The sequence below is a fragment of the Zalophus californianus genome, chromosome 9 (genome assembly GCF_009762305.2).
Source record: "Zalophus californianus isolate mZalCal1 chromosome 9, mZalCal1.pri.v2, whole genome shotgun sequence".
In the NCBI taxonomy this organism is placed as follows: Eukaryota; Metazoa; Chordata; class Mammalia; order Carnivora; family Otariidae; genus Zalophus; species Zalophus californianus.
In genome coordinates, this window is record NC_045603.1 from 39,125,752 (window position 1) to 39,139,744 (window position 13,993).

The 13,993-nt window shown below is 35.2% G+C and overlaps 1 protein-coding gene across 4 annotated transcripts in view; it reads right to left on the bottom strand.

The window, feature by feature from the left end:
• Positions 1-13,993, bottom strand: part of SYT1 (synaptotagmin 1) — a 522,467-nt gene that overhangs the window by 143,260 nt on the left and 365,214 nt on the right. For 3 of the 4 annotated variants that reach the window (XM_027594828.2, XM_027594825.2, XM_027594827.2), the window contains 2 exons: positions 8,335-8,519; positions 2,282-2,404 (listed from right to left, as the gene is read on the bottom strand). In XM_027594828.2, the coding sequence (XP_027450629.1) occupies positions 2,282-2,404; positions 8,335-8,519 (308 nt within the window). The remainder of the gene's footprint in view (positions 1-2,281; positions 2,405-8,334; positions 8,520-13,993) is intronic. The other variant, XM_027594829.2, reaches the window with a different exon arrangement.

A 13,993-nucleotide genomic window follows, 5' to 3' on the forward strand; every position in this document is an offset into this window, starting at 1 on the left:
AGTCCCTGGATCGAGTCCCACATTGGGATCCCAGCTGGGCGGGGAGTCTGCTTCTCCCTCTGACCCTCCCCCCTCTCATGTGCTCTCTCTCTCTCTCTCTCTCTCATTCTCGCTTTCTCAAATGAATAAATAAATAAATAAAAGCTTTAAAAAAATTCCTCAGACTTTATCTTTTCATGACTCATAGGAACCATTTTATAAATCAGATTAGCTGAAAACACTTGGAAAAAATTGATGCAGACTAATTAAAAAATATTTCATCAGATAGAATCTTCTAGATCCTCAGAATAAAATACTTTTTAAAAATTTGATATTTGCTAGAAGGGGAACAGTAAAAGCACCCATTATATTTGAGTAAAAAAAAATCAGTGCAATTTTTTTTAAAGATGCTTTATAAGTAATACTTAAACTACTCCAGTTAACTTAGAAGTTTCAAAAATTATGACTAACAAGGATGAGATACCACTAGATTTCTACTGGATAATATGAAAGTAGAATAGTAAAAAATACTGGATGCATATATAAAGTCACGTTAAGTTTCTGGAAAAAACGTTACATGTTAATGTTGACCTTCATTTTCATCAGAATATGTAAATATTAGGAAGTTTTGCTCTTGACCAACTCCTGATTGTCAAATTTTGGTAGCTGGGATAGAAATGATCTCAAATGTCCTATTTAATTAACTATAAGTGGTATATTTATAAATGTGTATAAATCCATACCTATAAACTTGTATCTGTAACCAAAATGTGTTAGGAAATAACTAGCCAGGGCTGTAATGAAGCTGAGCAAATAAACTTTTTTAGTATGATAGAGCATATTAGTACATTTTTCATGAGGAACCGTCTGGAAATTCAGAAAGTTAAGACATTATTTAAATTGTTGATTTCTAAATACCACCCAGAATTCTTGCAACTACATGGAACTCTCCCCGTCTTACTGACTTTGGACTTTGGTTGTCAGAGCTGAGCATTGTTTTTGTTTGTTTTTAAATGTTCATTTCTTATCGTTATTTCAACATCAATGAAATAATTAACACAAGCTGCATCAGTAGTAAATGTATTAACATGTATCACTTTTTCCTCATGCAAAAAGATAAGTGAAGCAAAACAGAGTTAAAATTCCCTTTGTCAGACAAGGACATTGTCCTAAAGATTCTTAAGAGCTCGATCTCTTATTCAGCTGATTCTGCCAATTCTTTTTTTTTAATTCATTTAAAGATTTTATCTATTTGTGAGAGAGAGCGAGAGAGAGAGCGCGCGCGCGCATGCGCGCTCACATGAGCATGGGTGGGGGGAGGGGCAGAGAGGCAGGAGAGAGCATCCTTAAGCAGACTCCTGCCATGGAGCACTGAGCCCCATGCTGGCAGATCCCAGGACTCTGAGAGCATGACCTGAGCCAAAATCAAGAGCCAGACACTCAACTGAATGAGCCACCCAGGCACCCCTGCACTAATTCTTATCTAGCTTTTTCATTTAACAAATCAGACGGAAAAGGGACATGGGCAATTTCATGGGTCATAGAAGGGTTTTTTTTTGTTTTTAATGTAGCGAATTTTTAACATTTTTCTTTGAGCTACCTCTAATGTGGTTAATAAAAGGTAGCTAATATTATCATCCATCTAGGTGCCACTTCACAGCTTTTTGAGAAGTTGAAGGAGGAGTGATTGTTTTGTCACTGCCTTCAGTTCCTTAACACCTCTTGGGCAGTAGTCACAAGCACTAGAAATCAAGTTGCTGCTCTTTCTCCTTTCCTAGAACGGTTAACTCGTTGGTGCTGGGAATTTTACCTAGTATCATGATATTACGGGAGGCAGTCAGTTTTTCATCTTTGATTCCTTATCAAACAGTTAGATTTTGTTTTTAAAAGCTTTGGCTGAATGGTGGTTTACCTCAACAGTTCCTTGCCCTGTTGGGATTGAATTCCATGAATTCCAAGGGAGATTGTTGTAGCTCAGGCTGATGGGCGGGTAGGAGTCAGACTGTGGCTGGGAGCTGTCAGAATCAGAACGACTATCTGCAGGTTCATTTGTATTCTGCCTGCCTGCAGTAAATGCCGTAAGTAGATGTAATCGGTTGAATACTGTGAATTCTAATTACCAGAAGTTAAATTAGCAAGTAGGGGACTGCCTGTACTTAGAAATGATTTCATCAATAGCTTTGATAATTGCATTTTCCCCTCTCAGCAAATGAAATGTTTTAAGAAGTATCTTGCTTCAATTTCTACTTGGTAATTTCAGAAAACGTAATGGAATTAGAAGTCATTTCCCACCCTCTCAGACCTGGTTATTCTGGAAATCATAATCCAGTGAATATTGGAGTTTCCCCAATTTCTCCTCTTCTTTGGGTTCTTCTTTCTCTTCCCCATCAGTCAATCCTGTTTCAGCGTCATCGTCCTTTAGAGCCTAGGAGTAGGGAAATGAAGTATATGTGAATTCAGGTGAATTCGTTGAAACCCATATCAACCTGGGCCTGTGGTTTTACTTCCAAGCTGTTAGAAGCAAGCACTAAGATGCTGGAAATTCATTTGTCTGACACACATTCACATTTGCTGCTTATATATTTTTAAAATTCCACTTGTGCACGGAATTTTCTTCCCCAATCAGCAAGCAACATGGAAGCGATGGAAAAGCCCCTCAGAATATGGCAAGCGAAAAATGTAAAGTTGTTGCAGAGAAATTTGACTTGGATTCACATTTGGCTTTGGTAAAACTGCTTCTTTCAGAAGTATGATAAACATGCTTATTAACCAGGCCAGGTTTCACATTCATGTAGTTTAAAGAGATCTAAGCTCAGCATCATGTAAAACATCATTGTTACATGCAGTGGAGAACTTATATGAAATGCGCGGCCTTTTCTTGCCTTGTTTCCTATGAGAAAGATAGCTGAATAAGTGATTCTCGAAGAATTTTAATTTCCTATGTTTCACATATACATTTATAATGGTTATGGAAAAAGTGGAAAAAACATGCCACCAGCAAATGCATGTTTAGAGGAAAATCTACCCCACTTCCAGTTGAAGTTTAACATTTTATTTTTATAACAGCTCCACAGAAAGCTAGGCTGAATTAAATTGATTTATGGGTCTATTTGAGATAAAAAAAATAAAAGTAGTTACGTTTGCAATTTTGTCAGACTGAAATCAGCATTAACATTTATTTTGCATCAGTGAACAAAAATCATGGTTCTGAACTCTCAACTCAATTTGGACCAACTGAATAGTCTTTATAATCTAAAACTTAAGTGTAATGTAAAATGAAATACTAGAAAGCTCATCATTTCACAAAATACATTCAAATACTCCTCTATTTTGAAAATAAAAATAGATAATGTATTTTCCCATGAAGTACAACTTTGCTGAAAGAAAATCAAAGGTTATAAAGATTATAAATATCAGGTAAGCATTGTTTCTAGGGATATGCATTGTCATTGCTTTAGAGAATTAGGAAAAATAATTTTAAAAGCTAAATGTAGTTATTCAAAATTAAAAATGATAAAATTACATTTCCCTGATCACTAGTGAGGTGGAAAAATTTGAAAATCTTTATGGTAATCAATTGTATTTATTTGTCTGGGAACTGCTGGTGTATATCCTTTGCTAAGTGTTCTATTGTTTTGTTTGGCTCTTACCGATTTCTAGAGACTCTTTGTATTTTAGTAGTCTCAACTTTTCTGTTATGTGTATTGCAAATCTTATTCCCTAGTTTTTGGTTATGGCATTTTCATTGCCTTTCGTGTGTGTGTGTGTGTGTGTGTGTGTGTGTGTGTGTGTGTGACTGGACTGTAGAATCCCACAGAAGTCAAGATATGGAGACTGCTTTATATCTGACAAAGTAAAGGAATTTTAACTCTTGTCAGCAGGTTAAATCTGAGAATTCTTGTAGTCAAATGCAGAAGTATAACCAGATTTCAGAAAGGCAAGAGGCATCAGACTACAGCTCCATCGCCCAGCCTCTTCCCACCTTCCAGAGTGTGTGGTCTTTCTTCTCTGCTGAGAGAAAGCTTTACTGTTCACTCGTTCATCTACGCAGAGACTCACTGTGGTGCTTCAAAATGGCACTGAAATTGATAAGCTTTTCCAATTTGGCTCTACTCCGCTAACTCCAATTTGATCCTAAAAAAACCCCTGAGACTTGGTGGCATTGTATCAATAGAACTCATCTGGGTGGGAAGGGCATATAAACAGAGTTGAGCTATAGTTGGAGATGCCTCCCTTTCTGTGCTTCTTTGAAAATTTTCAGGAGCCTACAATGAGTTTGGAAAATTAAAAATTACCCTTATTACATCTGTGTAGGAAAGTTGATACGAAATGTTTTCCTGAGTAGTAAAATGTTGGTTTCCTGATAGCCAAAGGCAGGCAACAATTTAATTACTTAAAAATTTAATCTTTTAACTGGGGCGGGGGATGGGTCATTATAGGGAACATGCTAGTAAAGTGACCAGAAAAGACAACTGAGTTTAATTAGAGGAGCTGAGGCAGTGAAATCACATTGCCCTTTCAAAACCTTAGCTGTCTGTTAGTCTTTAACACGCCCATAGATGTGCTTAGAAAATTGCAGCTTACGTAAGTTGTCTCCCTATAAGATTTTGTTTTTAAAAATAATAGCAAGTTACTTAGTGCATGTTTTTGTCTGAAAAATCTACATGTTATTCTATCATAATTATAAAAAAATTCATGGATTAAAATACTTTTTCAAAAGTCTCTTTCAGAACTGACAATTTACATATCATGTTTCAGCCCAGTGCAATTTGAAATAGCTGAGATATTAAATCTCCTTCTTCCTAAGTGGTTTTTGCCCTAATAAAAGGTGCAGGACCATCTTTGCAATTATTCTGTATGAAATAGGGCTAAAGTTTTGATAATTTCTCAGTGCCACTGTTCATCACCGAAGTAATTAAGTCTATTCTTGTCCTGAAGGCTGAGCTTAAGCAGGATGTCTTCTGTACCATCACATTAAAATCAGACCTATGAAATCAGAAGCTATTATAATATCTCAAGAGCAGTACCCCTCTACCCACCCCCACCAACCCTCAACAAAATGCGGAGGAAAATGCTTGTAAACCCAGCAGTTTTGATGGTTTGCTAAGTTGCATTAGCGAAAGCCATGTGCTGGGAACATCAGATCTTGTTTTAAATTTCAAAGATTTAGCGAACATGCTTCTGGCTTGCTTCGACATTCAAAAGGTGCGTCGTTTACAACCATCTGAAGAAGTTCTTCTAAGAGAAATTGTTCAGGTTTGGATTTGATAAGGCACACTTACAAAAGGTAGCACAAACGACTGAATTTTCTTTCTGTGCCCATCACTTTAAAAACTTGAGCTTTCTAATACTGTTCTATTTAATCAGTTAGTAATGTTTAAAATAAGAACCCTTTATCTTAAAAAATCTATTTTATTTTTTATTACAGATTTATTTATTTAAAAAAATCAATTTAGTTCAGCCTCTTGATGTGTGTCAGATGGTACACCCTGAGCTGTGGAACCCCAGCTGCCAGGCCACTAAATGTATTGGAGCATTGACGAGGGGTTTCTGAAGAGCAGAGGAGACCTACCGCAAGGGGGGGGGGTCCAGAACAGTCATGAGACATAACACAGATAAGGAGGACATAGAAGGAAGAAATAAAAATTAAAAGATCCACACACATTAGTGAAAACCATGGAGAAATGACCTTTCCAGACCTATCACTTTGCAACTTGATACTGTCCCTCTGCATTTTCAGTGTTCTCAAGCTTCCAGGATTTAAAAACAAAAACAAAACCTTTATATATAAATCTTATGTTGTATAAATACACTGTTACTAGTGAGTTTGTTGTCATTATGGAGCTTTAAAAGTCTTTGTTGATTATGAAAATTTAACATAGAGACAGCCATGAACATTGGAATTTGAATTTCTGTCCATTCTTACATAGATTGAAATGGTGAAAATTTCCTGGTTGCCCTAGAGCTTATGTATCTTAAGAAATCATGTCTAAAATGCCTCTCACATCTGTTGTGTTTTTAAACGAGAGGCATAGACTATATTTGTTTTCCTCATGTTCACATCAATACACTGTTTAAAATATTCTGAAAATGTAATTAGTTAAGCATTTTACTGAATTTCAAAACTTAGGCTGTTCTGAAGTTGGATGATTGAATGGTCACCATGTGATGTACTTCTTAAAACTGTACATTCTATTTTGCTTCTTCATCCTTCCTCTTCATAAAACAATAGAACCCATTATTAACTACTATCGCCTGCCGTAAAAAGTAGCATAAGCTACTGTTATATAACTGTTTACCGATGAGGCCTATTTTTGCTTGTCCAAATGATATTTCATTTTGTGCATTTAATAGTTCATAAATCAAAATAAGATCTATAAAATCCTACATAGACAAGTAATCTACTTAAAATGATGAGATCTTTTTGAGTGGTTGAAATCCTAAATACTTTGTTGTAATAGATCACTGTAAACTATCACTGATTTCCTACCAGTATTTTCTTATTTGACTTATTTTCTCTTCCTCTCTCATCCAAAGGAATAGATGATCATTGAAAAATTAACCACCATCAGTTCTCTGTATGTAGTATTTTGAGATCTTGGTCATTTATCCAGGTCATTACAGGGGTAATAAACACCACTACTATACTATAAATTACAATCTTACATCATACAGAACAAATTCCACAAAGAAGAAAACAAATTTCTTATGCTAGAAAAAAAATGCTGTAGTCATAATCTAACATTATTTAGTGCTTTTAATTGTTAATTCTTATATATGGGAAAATCACATTTGCATTATATTATAGTTACGAAAAAGATAGGGCTGTGTTCTCAAATGGTTGCTTAGATATAGCTGAAATTCACATACAAATTATTCAGTCCTTGTCCATCTAGCACATTGTTCCTACACCTAATCTCCCAATAAACTGTTTAAAGAAATCTCTGTCGAGGTCTACTTGTTATTCAAAATGTTGAAATAAACAAGATCTGTTTTCAAATTGTAGTTTTTATGTAACAAATTAACCAAAGAGAAAAAGCCTTATTAGAACCCTATGGTCCAACTTCTGTGGCTGTGATTAGAAACTCAGAATGTAAACCTTGTTGTTCTGAGCTCAGGACAAATCTGAGTGTGAGTGCAGGCACTGCATACATTCTACAACTCTGAAACCAAACAGAAGTTGAGTGAGTAGAGAGCCTTTGTGAAATTGTTGTCAATAGACATTACAGTATCTTTGAGAAAAAGTGTTTAAATCTCAAGCTGGGGAGTGGAGTTGGTGCCCTGAGTGGATGGTTAACTAGGAAACTATGCAAATGTGCTAAAAATGCCCTCCTTGACTAAATTGTTAAGAAGATTCACCTAGTCAGGAGTTCAATTAATAGTAATTAATATGATTAGAAAAATTAAAAAAAAACTGTCAATGTATGTTGCTATTTGGGAATAAATAAAACTTTTGAATTATTTGAAAGGAAACAAAGATAATTGAAAGTGTTCTTTCTATGAAAAAGCTCTACATTTATGTTATTAATATGAATTAAATATTCTTTAAAGATATCCACTATGAAAATGAGTCAAAAAAAAATAACGAAGAGGCATTTAATTATAACTATTAATAGTAAACTTTGTTCTGAACAAAATCATCCAGTTAATTTAATAAAAATAGACCACGATGTAAAGAACATCCAAATAGCTTCCTGAGACTCTGGAAGATAACCCAGCCAGATGGGTTCCATAACCTGTGTTGTGGTTTCATTGTCCCTAACTATCCAAACAAGAATTTTGCCCTAAAATTATGCCCTGTTCTTTAGGACTAGCTCGTAATTCTCTCCCTTTTAACTCACTGTTTAACTCAGTCTTCCTGAGCACTCATTATTGAGGTGGATGGATCTATAGGAATGGTAATTTTCATCTAGTGTGATAAAAGGCCATAAGTCTGAGTGATTTAACAGTGATTATGAAAAGTGGAAATGTGAGAAAGGCAGCCTGCCCAAGAGGGAAAGCATTCAGATACTCTCGATTCTGTTTCTCTAACTCTAAATGCAATTAAGACTGGCTGAACAGATGTAATCCAAATACTCAGGCATCATTCCAGTCTGCTGGGCCTGTCAAGATGGCCCTGCCAGTCTTCGATGCCCTTTTCTGGGTCAGATGCTTAGAAGCCTGGAAAACCCTACCAAATGTTTTCATTGCACTTTGGGATGTTGAGTAATGAATGAAAGGATGGCAAAGCATTTTTGACAACAGTGACATCTGTCCAGAAGTTGTTTACTTCTATACTTATCTGGTATAAAAAATAAGCCATTTATTAACTTTTAATAAAATCATCAAAGAAGTAATACGGAATGAAGACATTACCTGATCTTTCATGGTCTTCCCTAAGTCTTTCACATCTTTCATGTTAATGGCATTCTTTCCTCCCTTCTCTTTTCCCTTCTTCTTGTTTTTCTTTTTGAACAAACATTTCTTACAGATACAAAAGCAGCAGGTCAGCACTAAAAGGACAGCAACTATGGCTATGGCGATTAAGGCCCATGGTGGCACTGAAAGAAAAAAAAGATGTAGAAGGCATTAGTAATAAACACCGCATGTCCAATTGGCTACAAAAGTATTCACTGGTTAATTTGTATTTATTGAGCGCTCCAGGCACACTGTTCTGTGTCATGTTACCCATGTTTCCCCTGCCCGGATGGTAGTTTCTGTTTCTACTTCACCCTTCTGCACATGTCAAATATGCCTTCCTCCAAGCTAGATTTCCATTCATCCATTCCTTCCTTCATCCAGAGCACAGCTCTGGAGTTTGGCCTTGGAGTTGAAATCCTGGCTCTATCATTTATTAGCTCTGTGATCTTGGGCAAGTCATCTAAATTCCCTCCGCCTCAGTATCCTCATCTCTAAAGTGGAGGTAAATTGGTAGGTATCATAGACTTCCTGAAGATTAAAATAAGATGCATTTCCTAGCTTAATAAATATTAGCTGCTATTACTCATCTGTTAAATACTAGAGGTTCTATTGATATGTTCTGGGTATAATGGGAGGGGCGGACATCAATCGAATAACCAGAGAAAACAAATATAGTAATGGTAATAAAGGCGAGGAAGAAGTACTTGGTGCTCTGAAAGTCACCCACTCTAAAAGTAGGACATTTACCTGCTCTGAGTCTGCAGAGGCAGGGCAATGGTTATGTTCAGTGGATCTGAAACCAGGCTTTGATTCAGGGTGGCCACTTTCAGGCTGTGTGACTCTGGCTAGATTGCTCAACTGTTCTGAGTTGGTTTCCTTCTCTATAAAGTGAAGATAATAGTGGTACCTATTTCGTCTCCTTTGAAAATTAAGGGAGTTAATACACTAAAACGTTTAGAATGGCATCCAGCACATAGCAGGAACTCGATGTTAGCTATCTATTTTCAAGGCATACAGCTAAGTATTATGGGTAATATGGAACACTCCGAGTATATGTGGGGACATAACCATGCACACTAATAAATACATATAAAAAAACACAGAAGTTCAGGGGATATGCTAGGGGAAATTGAGAGGAAGAGATGATTTTTTTTTTTAGTAAAAAGGCTTCAGATTTATCGGCTCTGTTTAAAATAATAGAGCATATATAAATAAACATAAAAACATTTTTCTATTACAGTTGTCCATCTACTAAAAGTAACTCTCTTTTCTTATTTGGTGTATCCTATACCATGTGCTTATATTACAAAAAAAGCTCTTGTGGAAATATTTAAGATTGCACTTTGCCCGGAAAGGATTTATTTAACTGTTGAGATTGATCAGAAGAAGTAATTAGATTTGCCTGCTGTAATTAAGAAGAGACACTGGACACTGAAATGGTAAGAAAAAAACTATTTTCTTCTAGCTACGTAAACATCATTAGGATCAATGATTGCTGAACATAAGTCAGGACTACTTCGGTAAAGCAGAAGCACTTAAAAATTAACCTCTCTTCAAAACTCAGAAAACCCCACTCTTTGCTGTCCTTCTGCATTTAGCTTTATGGTGTCGAACACTTACTATGTGTTTTATTCTAGCATACGATTGGCTAATAAATGTTAGCCTAAGGACATATAAAAGCATAACTTCTGAAACTGTGTTTTCAGCCAAAGAAATATTGGAAAGTAATATATAAGCCCACATCAAACACCATGTTTTCTTATGTTCTCTAATCTCCTTAATCATATTTTTAAAAATGTTAATTAAACTTATGTAACCAATGATATCATTCATAATACCTCATTTAAAACCTTATACCTCTTTTGATCTAGTTAAAACCTTGCCACGCATGAACGAGAGAATCTACGTATTCATTGCAGTTCAGACAGTATTAATAATGACCCTTCATTTTGAACCTCGTAAATTATTCTTCTAGTCGGACTTGTGTGATAGTCTCTCAGAGAGTTACATAAAAGTCTCTTAAATTACACAGGACAAGACAGAGATCATTTGACAACCTCACAGAAAGAAAATAGCGAAAGTACAGCAACATTATTTAATCACAAGGAGTTAAAGACATAGGGACATAGGATTACAGGGGGAAATCTTAAATAGTGCAACTTGAAGGTAAATTATAACCATTGAGAAAATTTTATTTTGTGATTTTTATTTCTTAAAGTGCTACCGTATTCTAGGTTTGATCTCCTGAATAGCTTAATTTCTAACTTTGAATATCCTATATTGAATATATGAAACTCACAAAATTTTCCTCACAATTTACTGGCACCTTTAGATAGAATTAAAAAAAGCTTAAGGTTATCATTTTGTGTACCCTTACCTATGACTGAATAGCTATTTGGAATATAAACCACCATTTTTAATTTGAGTTATTTGAATTGAATTCTTATCTTAAATTCTGTGGAGATCAACCAAATACTTAGAATTTGGTAAGTTTGGTAAGAAACACCATCTATAGTATTATTCATTGTAGTATTTATAGAAATGTTTCAACATGAGTGAAAAAATATATATTTTCTATTAAGCTAAAAATTGATGGAAGACCTACTTAATATGGGCAAGCAGCTGCTACTGTTTTTACATTCATTAGCTTAAAGCAGTTGTGTTCATTATCTCTTCAATTTTATACAAGAAAAACTTTACAGGAGGAAAAACTATAGATGAAATAGTTTGAGTAATTCAAATCTATCTTTACATTATTAGCTAAAAAATATATATATTTTAAATGTATACAAAGGAAAACATCTTTAGCTTTGAAACCTTTTTAATAAAACATTTTGTATTAAAAAAAACAGTAAAAATAAAGAAGAGCAGAAGATGCTGCCAAGAGTGATTTCCATAATATAGAGTATGGCTTCAATAAAAAATGGGCTCATCAAAATATTGCTGTTGGCAGAAAGCTATTAGCTTATTGTTATTGTCACCAACTATGATTAAATGGAAATTTTATAAGAAGAATTTTAACATTTAACTTAAAGACCTTTCAGCAGAAAATAATAGATGAGTGTAAAAGCTTTCCTTTAAAAACGTTATTTTCATTTTCCAGTTAATGAATTAATCTCACATTGTTTAACCCAAAGGTAAGCTGATGCATAAGAATTAAAGTCAATTCTAAACTGCTTCTGATGTTTTAACTTAGACTTTGTGGTAGGCAGAATTCGGATTCCTCCAAAATGTCCACAGGCTATCCCCTGGGACCCATGAACAAGTTACTGTACACAGCAAAAAGGACTTCCCAAATATGATTTAGGATCTTGAGATGGGGTGGTTATCCTGGGTTACATCCAGATAGAACTGATGCAATTACTAGAGTCCTTACAAGTGAAAAAGACAGGAAGGATTTTCAGAATCAGAGATTTGAAGATTCTATGCTGCTGATTGTGAAGAGGGAGGAAGGAATGATGAGCCAAGGAATTGTAGGTGCCTCTAGAAGCTGGAAAAGGCAAGGAAATGGATTCTCCCCTACAATTTTAAGAAGGCGTCAGTTCCTATGGCCATTATGGAAAAGAGTATGGAGGTCCCTCAAAAAATTAAAAATAGAGCTACCGTATAATCTAGCAATCTCATTCTGGGTATATATCCCAAGGGAAAAAAATTTACTATTTTACAGTAGTATATTCACCTCTATGTTCACTGGAGTATTATTCATAATAGCCAAGATAAAGAAACAACCTAAGTGTCCATGAATGGATGAAGGGATAAAGAAAATGTAGTATATATACATATTTGGAATATTATTCAGCCATAAAAAAGAAGGAAATCCTGCCATTTGTGACAACATGGATGACTCTTGAGGGCACTATGTTAAGTGAAAAAAGTCTGTGATGGAAGTCATATAGACAAGTCCTGTATGATCACATTTAAATGTGAAACCTATAAAAGTGGAGAACTCATGGAACGAAGAGTAGAATGGTGGTTACCAGGGGTTGGAGAGTGGGATCAATGGGAAGATGTTGGTCAAAGGTACAAACTTTTAATTATAAGATGAATAAGTTCTGGGAATCTAATGTACAGCATGGTGACTACAGTTAACAAGACTGTGTTGTATATATAGATGAAATTTGCTAAGAGAGTAGATCTTGAATGTTCTTACAACACACACATGCAATCATGTGAGGTGAAGGCTGTGTTAACAGCCCACTTGTAATTATTTCATAATATATACATATATCAAATCATTATACTGTACATCTTAAATTTAGACAAGGTTATTTGTTAATCTCAAAGTTGGGGATTAAAAAAGGAATCAGCTCTTCTGACAGTTTGGGTTTAGCTTAGTGAAAACTATTTTAAACTTCTGACCTCCAGAATGAGGAAATAATAAATTTGTATAGTTTTACATTTGTGGTAATTCATCATAGCAGCGATCAGAATCTCAAGAGATAGAAATTAGACCTCAAGAGATTTGTGATGTGCTGCATATAGATGATTCTACAATTGGAATATTAGTTTGGGCTATTTCTATATTTTCTATGATCTTCTCATTCACAGTTTTGATCCGTCTCTTCTGCAACCATTCTCATGACACTAACATTGCAACCAAGACACTCTCAAAGATAACCAATGGTTTTCCTGTGGCCGAACACAAACAACATTGTCCATGGTATGAGAAAATCTTGATCCTATATTTCTTTTTGAAATTTCCTTCTGCTGTTGTTTCTGCTGCCCTTACCAGCATCATCTTGTATGGATCTGACGTTTTTCTTCTTTCCTTTCCCGCTCCCAAGTCTTTAAATGGAGTTCTTATTCAAAGTTCTTAGCTTCTTGTTCATTTTCACATTCACGCCTTAAACTCTTACATCAGTTATCCATCCTGTTTCCTCTTAACTACACTGGGACTGTATCTCCCACTGCCTACAGAATGTTTCCTATGAATCCGTCATCTCAAACCAGTTCACCAAGCCAGCTCTATGACTCCTCTTAGTGCTTCAGTGATTGCCTGCTTGTTGTATCTTGGAACCAGGTGGAAAATTTTCTCCCGAGCCTGATTGAGGGGCAAGTCGTGCCATTTCTTCTTCCATATGTTTTATGCTTCCTTTACATCTATTTCTACTTGTAAGGTGTGGGCTGGAACTTTCCTTCCATGTGAAAGAGTCACTCGTTGCTCTTTGCTCAGTTCTATCCCCATGTCTTCCTCAAACATATTCCTTCTTTCTTGAAATGCTAGTCCTCTTCTTCAGTCCATTTAAATATTATTTCTCAAGGCTCAGCAAAAGTGTCCATGTTGAGGGATTTTTAAATAAAAGTACTACGTATGTTTGCTAAAATTTCCCCTCCCACCCAGTGAGAAATATTGACTATGTAGTGGAATATGTTGGGTCATTTAGGCTAGTATAAAAAGATGTTTTATTGAAAAATAAATCCAAATCTGTATAAATATATCAAAGGCATTTTAATATAACCCTACACATGAAATTCACTTCTTAAAAACTCAAAACTCAGCTCTTTGTAGGTTGTTCGTGAACTGAATACTGGTATTTGATGAAAACACACAAAAAGAATTTGGAACCATTTAGAAGTAAATTTGCATTAGCAGGTCTTCTGTTGGGGAAGAAAA